This window comes from Mastacembelus armatus, chromosome 20 (assembly GCF_900324485.2).
Source record: "Mastacembelus armatus chromosome 20, fMasArm1.2, whole genome shotgun sequence".
In the NCBI taxonomy this organism is placed as follows: Eukaryota; Metazoa; Chordata; class Actinopteri; order Synbranchiformes; family Mastacembelidae; genus Mastacembelus; species Mastacembelus armatus.
In genome coordinates, this window is record NC_046652.1 from 4211073 (window position 1) to 4231149 (window position 20077).

The window sequence follows — 20077 nt, forward strand, 5'->3', positions numbered from 1 at the left end:
TTGCTATTTTACCTTTCTGTGTTAAATATTCAGCTGCATGCATATATATTGCTTTAGGTCAGTTACTTGTAGCTTCATAAGTTTCATATTTTTAAAAAATGAATGTTTTACACAATATAAGTTTTAACATTATGTGTAGTGGCATAGTGATAGGCTAACTGCTGTTTTAAAACATATAAAATATTATTTGTTAATCTGGAAATTCGTATGGAAAACGTTAACATGTTTCTTATTACATTCTGCACATGGCCAGTTTGTTTTGATGTAATATTTCAGATGTAAGTTTATTGGTGTCATATGTTATACATTATTTCAAGATCTGCTTAAATGTCTAAAATTGAATCTAGTGGATCATTATCATCACATAAACCTGTGCAATGCTACACTGATAAAACTCGACCAGCAGAGGGCCTCAGCTAAGGATTCCCCCTTGGAAACATTCAGTGCTCGTGTACAATCAGGTCGTCCTGCCTCAGTCCCAGCCTGTAGCATCACAGCATGACAAAGTACGCTAGCTGTCATACTAAGCGTGGATACTGCTCAAGGCCACGTCAGAATTTCTGTGAGGGATTTGGGTCAGCATGGGGGAGGGAGTTGCTGACCAAGCCTGTAGCATTTCATAATCTCATGTTACAAATTAAACCAACAGATGCCTGAGCTACAACGATGACCTAAATATTATCTGAGATAATATTTACACACACACAACATTTTTATGCAGTTCAGTAATCCCGACTTTATATGAATGAGGTTGGCATAGATGAACAAATAAAGAATATCCACAATTATTGTCCTGACCAGAAATCAGTAGTGTCCCATAAATGTACCTATGATGTATCTAAAGGTATTTGAACTTCTGCAAAGAAAATGTTTGTCTGTTGACATTAATAATGCAGAAACCCTATAAAATAATAGTGTACACATATAAAGAATAAGAGAGTATAGTGAGAAAGTGATTTTTTTTTCTCATTGTCAACAAGCCTAGGAACATCCCACAGTAAACATTCTTAGCTGTGACACTGCATTAGCAGCAAAAGAATGATTTCAATGTGAATCATTCTCATATATTAAATGTGTTATTAAGTAATCCTTGCGACCACATAGAGTTTATTAGGTGTGGGTTCAGACTGCTGATCTTTTGCCGTGTTTAAATTATGTCCTCTGGGCAGTACCTAAGCAGGTTGTTACTCTGAGGTCATTGAAGTCTATCTGAAAAAACAATTTGGCTTGGAGTGCCCTTGTAACCCCTTAGCAACTCATCACCATATATATTAGACATACACGCTTGGATGGCACTTAAGCTGCAATCGCCATGAGGAGTTAGGACCGTGAAATTGTGCTCTCAAAAATCCAGACAATGTTAAATCATTCCTCTTCCGGTGACTCCATATGTTTAAACTCATAGCTATTTTTTATCTCATTATTTTTATTGTCCTAGTGTTAGAACAGGGACCTCAACTCTTGCTCTATAATGGTTTAGCTGTTTTTATCAGGGGGTCCATACATTAGGCATTTTCGCTTCAGTTCTACTTGTGCATATTGACTGCAGGGCCTGTTTCTTAAAGTTTACACTTTAACTTTCTTATGAAGAATTTCAAAGCATAACAACAGAACATCAATCGTTGGCTCAGTCACAGCCACTTCGTAAGTTACTGTCAGCAGAAGTTTATTTTATTCACATTTTCTGTACGCTGTAGACACTAAACTCACAAACCTGGAAGTCTCATTTATTGATAGATACTTCACCACTAAAATAACCTATGTTTGTGCGGTTTTGCAATGTAAACATTTGGGGAAAAATGTAATTTTCTTCCCACCTGGTAAGATTTAAATGCTACATTACAATAGTGTTGCTTATTTCAGTCTAGATTTCAAACATTATAATTAGAATACATATATGTTATACCTCAGTATGTGAAAAAGTCCATATTGAATAAAAAATAAAAAGTTTATCGCCAAAAAGCATTAAAATCTATTATAAAATATATAGAAGCAAAATACATTCATTATTTTTATCATAAAGTAAAACAAAAGGTATTTAAAAATACTGCATTTATATTCTATACAAAACTTGTTTATCTTTCACAACCAATGTGACATGCTCATTAGTATTCTCTTTAATTAATTACTTTTTCTTGTGGTTACTGCCCGAATGAATGTGTGTCGATAAGTGTCTTCTCTTCCAAAACAGTGTAACACACTACAAAAACACAGCTGCATTGAGCACCTGTAGCATAAGAAAATATAGACTTGGGCATCAATTAAAATGCAATAAATATGAAATATAAGTTATCTAAAAAACATTTCAAGTATCAATTTCCCTGGGGTTGACATCATAGAAGACAATGAGCACCACTCATTTCTAATGGTGTCAACGCCATTTTTAAGAGCCTGCCCTTTCTTGAAACATTGAGTAGAAATCAGGTGAGGGTGCCAAACCCAGCACATAAAGCTACCATCAGTCTCCTGACCTCTTTTAGGAACACTAATGTTAATTCTGTGCTCACCCTGAGCTTATAAGATTGGACAAGAACAAACACACAAATCTGTCCAATTTATGCTGGATTTCCCCACTTAAAACACCTACCATGCTAAAGTTTTATATCTTCCCAGGTCTCTATGTGTCACATCCTTGGAGGATTTTATTGAGGATATTATTTCCTTTTCCCAGCAGAAAGGTGTCTCTTGGTTATAGTCTCCAGCCTCCTCCTCTCAGCCTCCTCAGCTTTTCTCCTTTCTTCTTTTAGCTCCTTGTATCGCCACTTTGGGATCTGCAGCAGATGCCCTCCATCTTTATCACTGCTCTTCCTCCGGATCTTTTCTGGCTCATAGATTGGCGTGGGTGCCTTGGACACCCTCACTTTGGGGATGCTGAAACCTGGTCTGACGCTGCTCCTCCTCAAAACCATGTGCATGGGCAGGAGGCTGGTTCTTCGCAGCTCCAGGGCTTCATTATAAGCCACCACGCCGAGGCTGGAGCTCCTGTGTCGAGGCAGCAGGCCCTGGGCCTGGAGGCTGGCCCTGCGATCTGCTGGGTTTTTGGCCACCAGTGTGACACGGGAGTTCTGAAAGAGTTTCAGGTGGCTGCCCACCCTGTCAGCGTTAGTGGAGCGGAGCTCTTTGGTGCGTTGTTTGCGAATGATCTCAGGAACTGCATAGCGCCGTTTGCCCACACTTGGAGGACTTTCAGGACAAACCTGAAACAAAATCAACACTGATTGGTTTTACAAGATACTATATCAATAACGCAATGTTAGTACCACTGTGGTAGTAATAATGGTGATAACAGGGCATTATTAATAAAAAGCAAAAAAAAAGCAGTGCTCAGTCACACTTTTCTGTATTGCAGTACTAGTAATCTGTTCAATTAACGCTTATTCAAAAAGTGTTATTTATATACTTGAATTATTATGAGCTAATCCCCTAAAAAACAAACAAAAAACAATTAAATGACAGAAATTAGCACCACATTTATCCTTTAATAGCATTATTACAATAATATCATTAGATTACTGCATTAATTTTATGAAATAGCAGTGCTTTGTCCTACTTCCTTCTAAACAGAAATAACTTGCAAATGTCAAATGTATGGTCACAGTTGAAGAATGCACATGTTATCCATAGAATATAAGGATGTTTGTCTCCATTGGAAGATAAGAAAAGGATCAGTTACTTACTTCTCCTTTTCTCTGCTTTTGTTTGACAAATGCTTAAATGTGAAGGGATAACAGAAATATGTGTTCTTGGATCTCTTGGGATACTGTTTAATGATTCTTAATGAAAAACTAGATAATGAACAGTAAACATGATCCTCACTGTATGGCATGCCACTGCAATAAAAGGGCTCCTCATGGCTGTTGTAATAGAAACCATGTGGTCAATGGCGCCTTCATCCTCAGGGTTGGTGACATTTGCGATGTTGAAGACGTTCCGTATGCCATCGGACAGCCGTTTCAGACAGCCACGGGGTTCCTTCGCTTTTGCCACCAGTGATGCCAGCGGGGCCCACTCTAAACTGTGAATACATAAATCCAGTCAGCATTATTTGTTTTCTACATAGATCAAAGTCAGTCCAAGATGCTGAGTTGAGGAAAGTCAATGACAATAACCTTGAAAAATAATTTTCCTAGCACTGCGGTCCTCCTGAAAATTTTGTATATATAGTTAGCTTTCTGTCTGCCCTCTTAAAAATATCCCAATGCAGTGGAAAAACACATCACATCTTTAAAGTTCCTATGAGAGCCATGCATCAGGACAATGTGAATGCAATTGAATATGAGAACTTTCACAGTCGCACCCAATTTTCCCAGAATCCCTGCATCATACCTACTTCCTACCCACATACCCTTTGTTATAGCTTCCTAAACAGCACATACTAAATCATGTCTTACACACCCCTGAGTCTGGTCAAAAGCTGTGGCCACATTCATCTGCGATTAGTTCTTTTAAAACATTTAATTTTGACTGCAAGTCACAGTTTCCATAGAGATGAATGGGGACTGGTTTCCCTTTTTTCCTCAAAACACAGATGAAAATTGGAGCTCAAAGAGCAGAAGCACAATTTGGTAGTTTGGGTTCAACCTGTGTTGCAGGTCTCTGCAATCTACTTGAATAAGGGCACCCAAAAAAGACCAAAACATACTGATAAAAATCTTTCACTACTCCACACACACTGGACTGAACACAGAAGGCATTTTCAACAAATGAGCTCATTCAAAGCAACTTTGATAAGAAGCAGACAAAAACACATCACGGCCTGCCGTAAACATGGTTCAGCAAAACTGTGCAGACTGGGGCAGAGCTGATTGTGTGGTTAAACGATTGCACATTAATGCTGAATGCTTAGTAAGTTTTGATCATGATTTCATTCTGTTTACTATGGTTTATGCCACCCCGGACTCCAGATCCCTGGAGGGGCTGTCCTCCAGAGTCGCCCTGGATCCATGTTCGCCAGCCTCTGGAGTGGCCCCCGACCATTAATCAGTGGAAGGGTCGGCCACCTGAAGGACACCGGATTTTGCACGGTCGGAGCCGTGATCCTGGGTCAGCTCAGCTCCTGGGGCATCATCAGGGCAGACCTACTGACCAGACTTTTGCCTCAGTTGAGTTTTGCCTTTTTTGTTGGTGTTCAAATAAAATCTCTGTTCTGCAACCTTGGGTCCAAATAGAATTATTTACAATAACGTAATGAAAGAAATGCTCCAAATTTCCTTCACTGCATCCCTGCTGTGTTAGTGTTAGAAATCTGGTTATAAATATAACAAAATGTAAGTGCTACTAATGTTCCTAGATTTTCCATTGATTTTATATGAATTAATGAAAATCCCAAATCAAATATCAGACTGATATTTACTGATTTATAAGACAGATCTGAACATCCCTATGTTTTATTTTGTAGTTATGAGCACTGCTTGTTACTATCATTGGTGATAGTGTGAGCTATGAGTTTTACCTGTGTGCATCACAGTACTGGTGAGGACAGGGCCGTTCCATCAGGCGCGTCATCACCCAGGCAGTTTCATAACGCCCCGTAAATATGGCCCACTCTCTGGCAGTCAAGTGGCGGCCAAAATCCCTTGCATTCAGGGTAGAGCCTGATAGACAAGCCAAATTAAATAACACATGCCACGGAAAGAGTAAAGCAAAAATGAATACCTGGTTAAAGGAATGTAGCTATAGAGAAAATAACTTGAATTCAGAAGTTGAAAGGGGGACAAAGAAAAGTTTGGTCCCTAAATATTGCTGTCTGTTTCAGAGTGCTAATTAACATAGTAATAAATTCATCTAAAGGTCATTAAAATGAAACTGTGATTACACCTCAAGTTGAGTTTCATAGTTTTGGTTAAAAAGAGAATACTCATCTGATAACACTAATTTGGGTCACTACCAAAACCTATTCAGACTGTCCATCTGTCCACAAAATTTACAAAAATCTGTTCATAGTTTTCACTATTGCCAGAGTAGTGGTATGAGAAACAACATATTGTGTGGTTTTAATCAGTGAAACCTGTCCAAAAATCCAGGTACAATTCAAAATTCACCCTCTGACATTGTACTGTACATTTCTGACATTTCTTTGTGTAAAGCTATAAAACCTACACATTTTTTTTTCTTTCTGACTGTGACAGTTTGTCCATTTTGTGTAATGACACATTTACCTCACCTGCCATCATGAGTGTGCGCACACACTCCACCCTGCCCTGCATGGCAGCTTTCATCAGAGCAGTGAAGCCGTGGCAGTTTCTCCTCTCGATGTCTAACCCAGTGTAGTAGTTCAGCAAATAGTTGGTGATTGTTATGTGGCCTTGAGGAGCAAAGGGAGGGACGGTAGTTACTGCACGTTGCAAAAACACTGGGGACATGGCTGGAAAAGACCTGCTAAAGACTTGCTCAACATTGGTTCACCATATGAAGCTAGTGCATACTTATGTTTTTCATGCTCGTCTCAGTGTGTTCATCTGCCTGTGTGTACACATGTTCAACAATACTGTGAACAGACCTGTGTGTATATCTACGCCTGTGTTGGACACTGTCCATTTGTGCATGTATATATGGAACTTACCTGCCTGGGAGGCAGTGATGAGAGCCGTGTTTCCCTCACTGTCTTGCCAGTTGACATCCAGGTACGGACAGTGAGACAGTGCTATGACGACATCCACGTAACCTTGATAACATGCAACCAACAGCCCTGTCTGAGATAAAAAAGTCAGGAGTCAGAGATTGAGGAGTTAAATACAAGGACATGGAGCATGATGTAAGTTGAGAATCAGTAAAAATCCATCCATCCACCATACCTGCTTATTCCTAACCAGGGTCACAGGGATCTGCTGGAGCCTATCCCAGCTCTCTTTGGGTGAAAGGCAGGGGTCCACCCTGGACAGGTCACCAGTCCATCACAGGGCCACATAGAGACAAACAACCTCACACACTCACACTCACTCCTATGGGCAATTTAGAGTCACCAATCAACCTGACATACATGTTTTTGGACTGTGGGAGGAAACCAGAGTACCTGGAGAAAACCCATACAAGCACAGGGAGAACATGCAAACTCCACACAGAAAGGTTCCTGTCAGATTTTGAACCAGGAACCTTCTAGCTGTGAGGCAACAGTGTTAACCACAAATCCACCATGCTGCCCTCAGCAGAAATCTTTTCAGTGAAATAACAAATTTGCCATGGGACATAAAGGACATAAAGTCAAATGAAGTATATGAAGTAGTACACAAATAATAATAATAATGGCAGTATCCATAGGAATCAACAAGACCCAGGGACCTTCTCAGGTTAACATCTGTGAATACAAATGAGACCTCTTGTGATTTCATTCAGAGCTGAACCATCTTTAACTTAGTGGAAAATAAGCTGTCTGCCCTGCTGATGTTGTTATGTACTATACTTATGTGTTTTTGTTCCCCTGCACGGACAGGCGTTCTTTTTAGGCGTGTGTCAATGTGTGCAGACAAATGTTTAAATGTTGGTGTATTAATGAAAGTTTGTGAGTCCTGAAAAACTTGTGTGAAAGTTGGGTACTTTTGAGAAACAACAAAACAAACAAGTCACCCCGGGAGGATAAAGAGCTCATCTCTCTTTATTCTCCGGGGGTGACTTGTTTGTTTTGTTGAAGCTGCGAGTAGAATTTAAATGACACATCATATTAGCGGTGTATTTATTTATGAAATATTTATGTTAGAAGAAAATGTCTCCATCAATAGATGGGTCACAGCACAGCACAGATGCTGGGTCGACAGTCAGAGTCACCAGAGCCACTTTCACTTTTTCCTGTTCTGTTCCTATCTGTGGATTAGCCATCACTGCTGATGCTACTTCTGACCCAGTTCGGTTTTTTGTTGGTGAGATGATCCTTCTAGCTGCCACCACCACTTCTGACCTGGTTCCTGGTAGTGAGTCTGGAGCTGGTAATCTACAGCCAGAGTCACTGAAGCCACCTCTGACCCTGTCGCTCTCCCTGCTCGTGAGTCAATAGAAAGTGACCCCATCACCACCTCTGACCGACCTTGTTCCAATCCTTGTCCCTGGGTCAGCCAATGACAAGCCAGTTCCTGCTCCTGAGTCAAACTGTAGGCCTTCTAAAGTAAGCTGCTTAGGTCAACAGCTCGCTTGGTCCCCAATCAGCTTTCCAATCAGGGTCGGCAGTGGTCAGTCCCGTACCCAGTGTGGACCCTCTGCTAGATATCTGTTCTCTAGTTAGGCTCTAGCTTCTCTGCCATCTTCACTGGCTCAAATCTGAACAGTCTGAATTTCTCCTCTGATCAGAGTAAAATAAAACTATATAAGTTCAATACATTCAATAAGATTTGAGAAATCAACTCAGTCCTTGCTAGCAAGAATATATCCAGCACAGTATATAGGTAAGCTCTTACAATTTGTTTTACAGTCTTTGAGCAGACTTCATTTATTAACTTACTCCTGTGACATGACGTTCTCTTCATAAAAGCACTCACAAAGTCTCCTTAGTGCATGTCCCCTCTTGGCACGATGAGTTTTTACTTCCTAGGCACACTGTGTTTCTCCACTAAATTTTTTTTGAAATTATCTGGATGTGACTGAACGTTCTGTCTCATGTGAATTCATAAATGAGATATAATAATGACTGAGATTGGTACAGACAGGGCCTGAGGGTTTACAGAAGAAGTTTGTGCTACCCTACCTACCACCCACAAACACAAACATTATACAGTACTCTTGAGAGGATAGTTAGATGTTTATCCACACATACTGAAATCAGTCAACTCACAGTGCAATAATCGTCTTACATCAGCATGAGAGCAACCAACTAGTCCCATTTCACAAGATAATACAGTGCCAATCATTTCAAAATACGTGGTGGTTTGGTGGTGGTTATATGTTTTTGTCAAAGTGGTAGGATTGTCTTTGACTTTACTTGTGTTCATTTTGTCAGACTGAAACCATATATTTTTATTAAAATATAAAAATATCAAAACAAAGATTGTGTTTTTCTCCACAGCATGGTAAAAACAATGCCTTCCTGCAGTTGCTGGACATGTAAAGTTTTTTTCTCAACTGTAAGACAAACTGAACTTAAACTCTGAAACAAGTCAGGTCAGCTGGAGATGTACTCACATTAGTATTGTCACCCCTGGGATTTTTAAGGGGAAAAGGTGGACAGAGGTCCTGCAAGTAAGTAGTGGATTATCTGGAAGAAGTTCACTTACAATGGCATGAGTCCAGATAGCTCTATCTGGTTAGAGGCACATGCAGACTTAGTCTCACACACACACACACATGCACGTGCGCACACACACATACACACACACTTACTTATACAAACATTCTTGGCAACCCTCTAGCCTAGTCTGTGATGTACTGTACTAGTAAGCCCTGCAGTATGTCAGGAGCAATCTCAGTCATCAAAGTATGTCTGCACACATTCACCAACTCAAATAAGTATTTGACAAACTTTTTTATCATTTTCTCCAATATCAACTTTTTCTACTCAACCCTTGTTGCTCTAATTCTGATGCACTTCAGTAGTAGCTGCTTTCAGTATTGGGGGAGCAAAGCACCAATGAACGGCACAATTGCAGACACACATTAATCGAAACAAGGTAACACAACCTGGCAGGTCAACATACATGAAAGTTGCTATCAGGAATGAATGACTGCATGTGCACTAGGTGTGTGTGTGTGTGTGTCTAAAAAGACAAGAGTATGATGTAATGTCAGCTCAAAGCTAAAGTGTACCCAAACTTCCTTTTAATCAAAGTTAAGGTTTACTTGACTTTTTCATTTATAATAACTTCTAAAACAAGTAGTGAACACTGTGAAACACTGTCAAGCCAATATCTCATATTCTGCTCTTAGAATATCAACACTTAATGATGCTCTTCTGATTAAAGCTTCAAATATTGTCTGTGTATTCATATGGCGAATAAATGGGAATATAGAGTTGTTTTTTTTAGATAACTACATTGCCTAACCAAAAACTTTAAAAAGGAAATGGATTTTATAAAGTCACACACTAATAGTTTGGTCAACTGCATTCACTGTGGTATTGTTTCAAAAATCTTATGCAACATTACATGTATTTCTGTCCAGAGTCGAATTGATTTCTGGCAAAGATCTTGTATTGCTGACGGAACAGTTGAACCATTCTGTGAAGTCATTTCCAGCACATGCCAAAGACTGTCAAGTGAGGTTAAGGTCAGGACTCGGTGGTGGACAATTCATGTTGTGTTCCCAGAACCACAGTTTCACAGTTTTGGGTCTGATGAATCTTGTCATTGTCCTCCTGTGCCATCAGGGAAGAAGAAATCCATTGAAGGGATAAACTGGTCATCCAGTACACTCAGACAGTCAGCTGACTTCATTTTATTTATTGCCACATGACGTTGCTGAGCCTTGAACTGGTCAACTGAAGTAAAATTGGACCTGTGATGTCATCCCTGCACAAACTGCAAAAACCCACTTCCCCAGTCCCTGTTGAGGAGCTCTGGAGGGAAACAGCTGGGAGATTTGAGGAAAAATGAAGTTTCCCAAACCGTTTCAGTGCACTTGATGGAAAGTATGTCATGATTTAGGCCCCAGCTAATTCTGGATTCCATTTTTTATTACAAGGGCACCTTCATAGGCTCCTCCTTGTTTTGTAGATAATTAGTTTATGGCCGTTTTCAGCAACAACAGTGATGGTGGCATCTTTGCCAGCTCTTCTATGGGACAGGCTCTTGAAGCTGGTACCTTGAAAGAACCAGCACCGCATTCATTCCCCTCAGCACCCGAACTGTGACCTGTGATCGTTTTATTGGCGGAGGAAGCTTTCCAGATAAAAAAACTTTCTCCTTCATTCCTGTCCTTGGAAACACCTGCTGTTGCAGGACTGTTTGTTGTAAACCCTCCCATCCATCTATCCATAAATACACTTAGCCTGGTACATACAGGGTTGTGTTGGGGGTCTGGAGCCAATCCCAGCTGACATTGGGTGAGAGGCGGGGAACACTCTGGACTAATCATAAGTCTATCACAGGGCTGACACATAGATAAAAACATTCACACCTACAGACGATTTAGAATCACTAATTAGCCTAACCCCAACCTGCATGTCTTTGGACTGTAGGGGGGAAATCAAAGAACCCAGAGAAAACCCACACAGGCACAGGGAGAACATGTAAACTATGTGTTTAGGAAACCATCCTGAATGGGCCTACTATACTATAAACTGCTCACTATGTCCTTCATTTCCTTATTTTTTTGTCCTTTGTCATAGAAGATAGGGTGGTGAGAAGCACAGTGTTGTTGTTGTGCCTGTTCTGTACGGTGTAACTGGCTAGTTTGTTCATTTGCAATGCAAAATCTCAGAAAAATGTATCCAGTATGAAAAAAATACATGTCACCTGCACCTGCTACCTGCAAGGCTGCTGAAAATTAGGTGATTTAGCAAACTTATTTCAATAATTGGTAATGACCATGTTTACCGCATATATATATATAAACAAAATAAACAAATACAGATTCTTTACCAATTAGTTAATTATAATTTGAATATTACTTAAAAATTGTATTTGCAGCCAAGAACAAACAGTCTACACACAAGAATTCTGGTCAACTTATTGTTAGCCCAGAAAAAGACACAGACACACATACTTACTAAGTAATCTGGGGAATATCCAGAGCCAGGAATAGAAAGGCTTAGCCTTATCAGTGAGAGAGACACATCGAGAAGGGAGGGAGAGGGATGTAATTGTGTATCTACAGTTGATGTGGGAATGTTTTAATAACAGGCCCCAGCCAAAATTTCCCAATACTTAATGTAACCCTTTAAATTCCCTATGGACACACAGTAAATACAGGTTTCCCAGCCAGTGTTCAACTATGTTATCATCAACGGCATCAGATTCAAATTACATTAAACTGACCAAAGTGCATCTAATAGCATCTTCACATAACCCTGTTCAGCTGGTTGGACTTAAAACTAGCACAGTTTTTTTTTTTTTTTTTTTTTTTTGCGTAACATGGGCTTGGAAATAAACGTAACTAGTCAGAAATTAGGTCAGTCCCCATAGTCTTTTTACTCCTCGTTATATACATGTACTGTAGTGTTGCTCTTCCTTGATTTTGGCAAATCAAATCAAACAAATAGCAGAGTTATGCCCAAAAACAACTAAAATAGCATTTCAACCTAATATCTCATCATAACGTCAAAGCCTTTCAACATTGAGTAACCAAGAGGCCTCGATTGGGTTTTCCAAACTCATCTCACACTTCTGTTTTTATTTCTAAATACGTATTGGTCAAAATATCAGAGAAAATAATCAGAGTCAGCTGTACCTCTGAATTCTGCATTAAACTTTGCATTTGTTTTGTAATGTACAGTACATGTTTGTGTGGATAATGTGTGCACGCAGAGGCAAACACACTCTAGGCCAATCTCAATCACATATACACATGGCAATGGTTTCTGTCAATATCTTCCCTGGTAACTGTCTTCCAGTCCACAGCTACAGCATTCACACGGCTGTATCGAATCAGATGTGTATGAATGTTGCTTTGATTTTTCCACTTCACTGTAAGCGCTTGAAGCATCATGCTTGCTAACCTTTGCAGTGCCATATTTCGTCCTCTCCTTGCCTTTGCCCTATTTGGTCTGTTTGTCTGTTGGTCTGATGGTCACTCTGTGTTTGTCAGTCATTGTTTCTGTCTGTTGGACACTTGGTGGTTGACTTTGTCATCTGCTGCCACAGCAGGCATGGCTGGAGCATACTGTATCTGTCCTGGGTTGTCACCTTATCTCAACCTATTTGGAAAATTTCATTGGTGTTTTAAAGGAGTGTGTGTGTGTGTGTGTGTGTAAGAGAGACAGAGGTTACAGTCAGGCAGGGTGGCCTCATTTAAGTCGCATATTTATTTTTTTCCTGTGAGTATGACAATTTGTCGAATTCACTGCAACAAGAGCACACATGGTCCTAAACAGGGTCAGAAGAGTAAGAGGACACTGGCATTAATCTGATTCATGACATTAACACCTATACATGTTCTATCAGTCAACACTCAGATAGCCACGATGTTTCCTGACATATTCATCCTTTACTTTTTATAACACAATTCTTTGTTTGCTGAAATCTCATACATCACGTCAGCTGTTGAAGACTACTGGGATTCTGACAGTGACCATCTATATTGTTACTATGCTGTAATGAAAATTACATGTACTTGTATATGACCAAATGGTTTGCCATAAAGTACAGCATACCAAAGTAAACCATCTTAAAGTTTTTATTGAGTCTGTGTTAGTTCAGTTTTAGTTTACTTGAAACACATATTGTTTCACTTTGTCTTCTGAGTGTACAGGGGATAGACTCTATTTATGTCAACAACTGTTTTGCCTGTTTTAGTGGGTTATCACGACTCCAGTCAATCCAGTTTCAGCATGTGCTCTTGGTAGCAGGAGATGCAGTTTTTCTCATTTTCAAAGGCTGGGTTGAAACAAAAGTTATTACTTTATAACACTCAGCCTAGTTTTTCTGCTCATAAGCTTTAAACATATTCTGGAGTTAATGTTCCAACATTAATGTTCAGTGTAAGTCATGAGCCTTTCATTTTTTTGTGTTCTTTTAAGGTCTATTTTGAAACACACATCTGTCTTGTCTGGCCTGTTATGTCACACAGGTTTATTTTTATAAATGTTAATTTAAGCTAATTGCCTTGTTTTTCATCCTCTGTACCACCCATCCTTAATCTGGCCTAATGTCTTGATTAGGGAACAGGTGAACCCTATTGTGTCTAATTACATAAAGCTGCAGGGGACCTTCGCAGAGCAAACGGGAACCTGCTAAGAAATAAAGGTCCCTGGCAGGAAGTCCCAGACGGGACACATAACAGTATCCTTTACAGACACTTTTTTGTGCAGATGCTACGGACTTTACTACTCAGGCCACCATCAGCCACAGGCTCAGGGGGCAGTCTGCTGCACTGTCCAGTATGCTGACAGCTGAAGGTTACAACAGCAAACGGAGGCAACACATCATTAGGTGTGCACGGAATAACATGGCTGAACCAAACAAAATCAGGCTCTTTCACAGCCTATTTATTTTTCCACTATAACCTATGAAATATATATAAAGCCTGCTTGTTTCTCATTAGCCCAGTGGCTCAAGGCTAAAAACTCTACTTCTGTTTGGCTACTTTCATATGTGAAGGTACTTTCTCAACTTGGTTAAAAAAAAAAAAAAAAAAAATTCAAAATAATTTGTAGTGATTTGAAACAATTCAAGGTAATAGATAAGTGACTCCTGCTCAGCATAGAGTTCATTGTGAGCTAATTCAATTACTATTAGGGATATGTCCAGATAAATAAAAACTAGTCTAGCATTCCACCATTATGGATTTATCTCTTTGCCCTGGGCTGCAGTTCTTTGGCAGGAGTGAAGTGATCCACAAAGCGTAAAGAGATCTACTCTGATTGCACTGCACATGAAATTTCCAATATGTTTTAGGGGAAAGCAGAACCTGATTTAGAGTTAATTAACTGAGAGAGACAATGTTTTATATCAACAATGACAGATAAAGTGAAAAGATTAGAATTTATCTGAATACCAGTATTTAAAATTGGTAAAATTCAATGACACAACTTCCCTACAGAGTCTGACATTAGTGTCGTAAAAACTGTTCGCTCTCTATTGTGCAATGTATGATTTTAAAAAACATGTTATCGTAATCGTCTTGGTCGATAACGTGTTTACTCATGAACTCCTAAAAACTAAACCCCACACAGTTTGTCTCTGTCTCTCTCTCTCTCACACACACACACACACACACACATACAGAAGACTGTGTGTTCTGCTGCCTGTGAGAGACTCAAGTGTATTTAAAGAGCTTGAAGTCATTCGCTCTCACAAAACTGAGGTCTGTCATAACACAAACACACACAGACGTGGCAGAAAATATTGGCTTGGTGTGAAAAGTAATTCAGGATAAATGTATGAGCTCATTATAGAAATAAACAGAGCACAGAGATGTGTGGATAAAAAACATGTGGAACATTTATAACACCGTATATTTAGATAAGGTAAGAATCTGTGTATTCAATTCAGTCTTTTTGAAATAAATGTCAAATACACACTTGATTGTAAACTGATTGTGAGCAGTTTAAATGTTCACAGCAATCATAACCCTGTAAAACACACAGTGACATAAGGTTTTAAACAGAGCTGGGGCCAAACACTAAAGCCTGGATTATTGTTTCAGAAGGAATCTGAAGCTTCTGTTGCTCCAAGTGGGAAAAAAGTAAGTTGTGACCACTGCAAATGTTTTATAGTCAGTTCAGCTAAATAACTACAAACTTGGCTCTGATTAACACGAGTGTGTGGTGTCAAAGGACAAAGTATTAGCTGCTCTGAGTTGTGTGAAGTTAGTCAAAGTGGTCCAACTAGTCCATACCCTGTTATTCCGGTCCGTCTTCTTGACCTCCTCCTCCTTGACTCCATGCCGGATCATTATCCGGACGATCGCTGCGTTGTTGGTGCAGCACGCCTGGAAAAACGACAGCGGCTTCGGGCTTTCCGGGGACGGGGTGCGCTCCGAGTCCGCGAACGCATCATCGGGCGGATAGAAGGAGTCATCCGAGGCGATGCTCTGACAATCACCCAGGTCCTCAAAGTCAACCTCTTCAACTTCATCCTCGTCTTCCTCTCCATCCTCTCCATCGTCTTCTTCGCATGAGCCCAAGTAGTCGTCGTCGCCAGAGTCTGACAGCGGCTCCTCGGCTGTGGTCGGGTGGACTTTCTGCTGTTGCATGACCCAGACCGAGGCTCCCCCTCCATCCCCGTCCTCCGTGATCAGAACCATCTAATCCACGACCCGGGGCACCGTCCTCGGGGTAGAGAGCAGCCTGGCACACGGGGCGCGGGCATGGGACTGACTTGTGCCACAGATGTCAATGAAACGCCTGAACAATCTGCGCTGTCGCCCCACTATGAGAACAAGTTGCGTACGCAGCAACCCAACTACAGCCTAAGTCATCTTCGGAGACTTGTTGACATTATGCGCGTCTGAGCCGTGAACGCCCCACGGAGGAGAATCGCCCCCATAAACGACAGCGCGCTGAGGTGTACATACCCGGGTCCCGGGTCCCGGTTCACGGACTTTTCCAAAAAGTGGACACACAGCAGAAAATAAATGCGCTGCGCAGACGGCCCTAATGTAGGGCGGAGAGAGACAGCAGCCTGTTAACCTATAGCTTATAGTCTAATCCCCTCAGATGGGACTGGACTCTGCTCTGTCTTGGGCACAGGCCAGTTCAGATAATAGTCACTCACTTAAACCATTAAGAGAGTTGGGCTTTCATGTAAATATATATTTCTTCCCATGATAATTCAAAACACATACTAACTTGTTAAGCCTTTGTTGTTCTGTGTTTTCAAAGTATTGCATAGAAATAGATCCACTCATTTGTGTCACTGGAAGTAGTTTTCACAGGCAGCATGGCCAAGTGATCATTCTTGAAGAAATACGGTCCTGTGCAAAGGTTTTAGGCAGTTCAGATGTTTTAGATTGTTATCACACACCATCAGGTTTCTGAGTGATCCCAGATTCATAGTGCAGCTCACTGTGCAGGACAACAAGCCCATAAAGAACCTATTACAGTTCATGAAGAACTATTTTCAGGTGCAAAATGAACCAGGAGTCCTGCAGCAAATGGTCTGACCCCCAAAGAGCCCTGATCTGGGCAGTGTGGAGTCAGTCTGGGATCATATGAAGAGACAGAAACACTGGGACAGTCTGGATCTACAGAAGAACTAACAAAGTACCAGGACAAACTGTGTGGAGGTCAAACCAGAGAGAACTGCTGCTGGTTTAAGGGCAGAGCTGCAGATACTGATTAGATTTAGGTTTGGTTCCATTCACTGCATTTGGCAGGAAGTAAATTGATAACTGAAAACGTTTGCATAGTACTGTATATTTCTACTGATACTGCTGCTTTTCACCAGCATAGACAAGGACTGCCACAATAGCTGTGACACCATTGTTTAGTGTTTACATTTTTGCTTGTGTACATGTTTATTGTACATCTGCTGTGGCAGAAAACAGAATATTCCTCTTCCCTCTACCACTTTAGCACAACATAAGCGAACTGTACCAAGATAGACCATGTGGCAGCTCAGTAAGTGAAGCCACTACAAGTTGATCGCCCCCTGTTGGCTGGTTGCACTATAGGTCATAAACCACACCCCCTAACATATTAACATATGAGGCGTCAGCCAAACTAAAAACTACAAATGCGTAGTAATTGTCATTTTTCTAATAATTTTGTTTTTATTAAGTTATATAAAAAGGAGTATTTGACGGCAGCTCTGCAGTATAGATAGTCACAATGTGTTGCCTTTTACATAGTGACAGAGAGTGGGGATGCATCTTTAAATACAGTCTACAGCCACTGCTGACCTTACTTTTTGCCTCCACAGGTCATGAGCTGTTTTGCATCTCAGATCTGTCACATTTGTACACGCTATATATTTAAAAAACAAACACATGCATGCTTCTTTTTACACATCTCTTTAATATTACCAAAATACTGCATGTTTTCCATATCTGGCTGTTTTCATCTATAATCAAAAGGTTCGGTCAAGAACAGGTAAACTGAAAATAAAGAAACAATATTTGCTGTTACTGACTATGAAGCTTATACCAGCTATCCAACTATACATGCAATGTTTGTGCTTTGAAGAATTTCGTGTAAAGTCTGTGATGCACAAATACTATAACGTTATTGCTTACTTATTGGTCACAACCATGATCCCTGCAGATCCTCAGTAATTAATAATGCCATTTTGCTGAGATCACCTACTGTGGAAAAACAGAGTGCATAACAATCCCATTGTGTATCTATTATTATTACACCTTCATCCACTCCCAGCTGAGAGATCTGCTCTCCTGTGGCTCATCTATCTCTATGGTATTATTCTGTTTGTGTAGGTGAATGTCAGTTCTTGGGAGAGGGGGGGTATATTCTGAAAGTTTTCACTGTCTGGTCAAGTCACAGAAAGAATCCACAGATTAATGGATCATAAATTAAATTCATCTCCAGTATTCAAATTAGTTAAAAGATCTCTAGTGAAATTAAGAGTTCAGGTGAAATCCATCACCAGGTTTTTTTTTTTTAGATGTAAACAACTGAGTTTAACACCTCAGGCCAGTGAAGTACACACAGTCTAAGCCTTTAGCTGTTCAATAGCAGACACAATGTTAGGACAGTTGTGCCATACAATGTAATAACAATTCAAGAAAACCACAATAATGAGGCCATTGTGTGCAATCAAGTACTTCAGGAAACATGTAGTTTGAAACAATAACTCGTGTGTTTTAAGAATTTACCTTGTAGACTGAGTGCTGTCTGTACTGTCCTTCACAGTATGTTAACTGGTGTCCTGGATCTGTGACCATCCCGTATTCTGTAACCAAACCTTTGCTGTGTTCCAGATTTTGTCCATCAGTTTCACTACCACTCAGTGAAAAGTTGAGAGTACACCCTGTTGCTAGTTTATTAGGTACACCACGATAAAACTAAATCCAACAGCATTAAACTTTATCTGCTATTGTATCTAAGCCTTATCAGTATGACACAGTACTCAGCCTCCAAAATGTTCTGCATTAAAATGCAAGAGCTGTTTCTATTATTTTGTCCACTTAAGCTTTAGGGACAAAATAACAGAAACAGTCCTCTGTGTAACACAGTCCAGTCCAACAGCAGCACAACCTGCAGCCTCCAAAATGATCATCTGCCAGTCACCCCAGTTAAATGGAAATTGCCTAATATTGCTGGGCAGTAAAATCATTTTGGTGGGCGATATAACTGATTACCTAAAGCCAATTAAACTGTAGATGTCTGGATGTTTAGCAGTCCACTTGAACCACTTTACAGTAATAAAAAGGTCCAATCATTTTGTCTTTTAATTAGTAATATTGCATCTCATGAATTTTGTCCTTTCTTTTATGTTATATGTTTAGACAGTTTTATTATGATTTCAAATAAACCACAGGCACTAAAAGTAGCTTTTTAATGCAGTCAGTGGGCCTAGAGGGGCCCCTTTTAGCCCTGGCAGAATGGAAGGAAATGATTAATACTGATTAAGACCAGCAGCTGATTTAAGATGAGAACTCTTCAGCGCCACTAGATCTCTCACAGGCTCTTTTAAGGTTCAGGTCCAGGGTCAGCAACACAGCTACTGGAAACTTGAGGCTCATTCACGGATACTTCAGGAGGGAAAATGCCTGGTGATGTACTCATTAATGTCATTAGTACTATACTGTACAATGCATTAGTTACAAAATACTGTCCTACATTTATAGAGTACTACAAGATGGTTACATGAAAATAATACACATTATGTTTATTTTGTAAACACATTCAGATTCCGTGATGCACACGTGTAGCCAGGTGAGATTTAGACATGCGGTAAATAGCATATTAGCGGTTCCATCACTTGCATTGCCAATCGCACTACTTCAACCTGTGCTCAAGAAGAACTATTGTTGCAGATAATCACAGCGAGCTGACTGGAGCCCTTGTGAATGTGTGTGTATGTGTACGACATAGATGGTGATGTTTACACTAAGCCTCTGATCCATTACATATTTAAGACACTTTGAAATGGTGGTGTGACTGCAGCACTCTGTGACATATGAAATACTTTCAACCCCCAAAAATAAGAGCAGCTCTGCACAGATTCAGTAGGCCAGTAAAATGGGATTGTGTAATTTGGATGTTTTGTGATGTCTTGCCAGTCTCTCTGCGTGTCATCTTGTTTCCATTTGGGTGAAGAATTATTAAAGAGCCACAATGGGCTGGGCAACCTGTAATTATAGTTCAAATAGTTTGAAAGGTCTCTCCGCCTACCTTGAAGCAAAAGGTGCTCTTTGGCCTAAGTACCTCTCCTGCAACATCGTGGTGCTATTTGATCAACATTAAACGCAGCATGTTACCCTGCAACTCTGTAGCCTATATGAGCAATTATGAGCAATTATAGGGAGAATGGGGATCACTGAGTTTGCAAGAAAGTACAAGTGAAAACATTTGTTGGACATAATGAGGACTTTACTCACA

At 40.2% G+C, this 20077-nt stretch overlaps 1 protein-coding gene across 1 annotated transcript; it reads right to left on the bottom strand.

Annotated features, from left to right (window-relative positions):
* Positions 1 to 267: 267 nt before the first annotated feature.
* On the bottom strand, positions 268 to 16110 carry ankrd33ba (ankyrin repeat domain 33ba). Its single transcript, XM_026292887.1, has 6 exons — positions 15415 to 16110; positions 6563 to 6692; positions 6164 to 6304; positions 5453 to 5594; positions 3817 to 4015; positions 268 to 3197 (listed from the first exon to the last, which is right to left on the bottom strand). Exons 1-6 carry the CDS (start codon positions 15820 to 15822, stop codon positions 2655 to 2657), a joined length of 1563 nt encoding a protein of 520 aa, XP_026148672.1. The 5' UTR covers positions 15823 to 16110; the 3' UTR covers positions 268 to 2654.
* Positions 16111 to 20077: the final 3967 nt, after the last annotated feature.

What these genes read in the sequence shown, in the direction of transcription:
- ankrd33ba (XM_026292887.1), bottom strand. Translation starts at nt 15,822, where the DNA reads ATGGTTCTGATCACGGAGGACGGGGATGGAGGGGGAGCCTCGGTCTGG. An exon ending in GCGCACACTCATGATGGCAG is followed by an intron (nt 5,595 to 6,163) that starts GTGAGGTAAATG and finishes CTTGTCTATCAG; the next exon opens with GCTCTACCCTGAATGCAAGG. An exon ending in CAGTACTGTGATGCACACAG is followed by an intron (nt 4,016 to 5,452) that starts GTAAAACTCATA and finishes ATGTATTCACAG; the next exon opens with TTTAGAGTGGGCCCCGCTGG.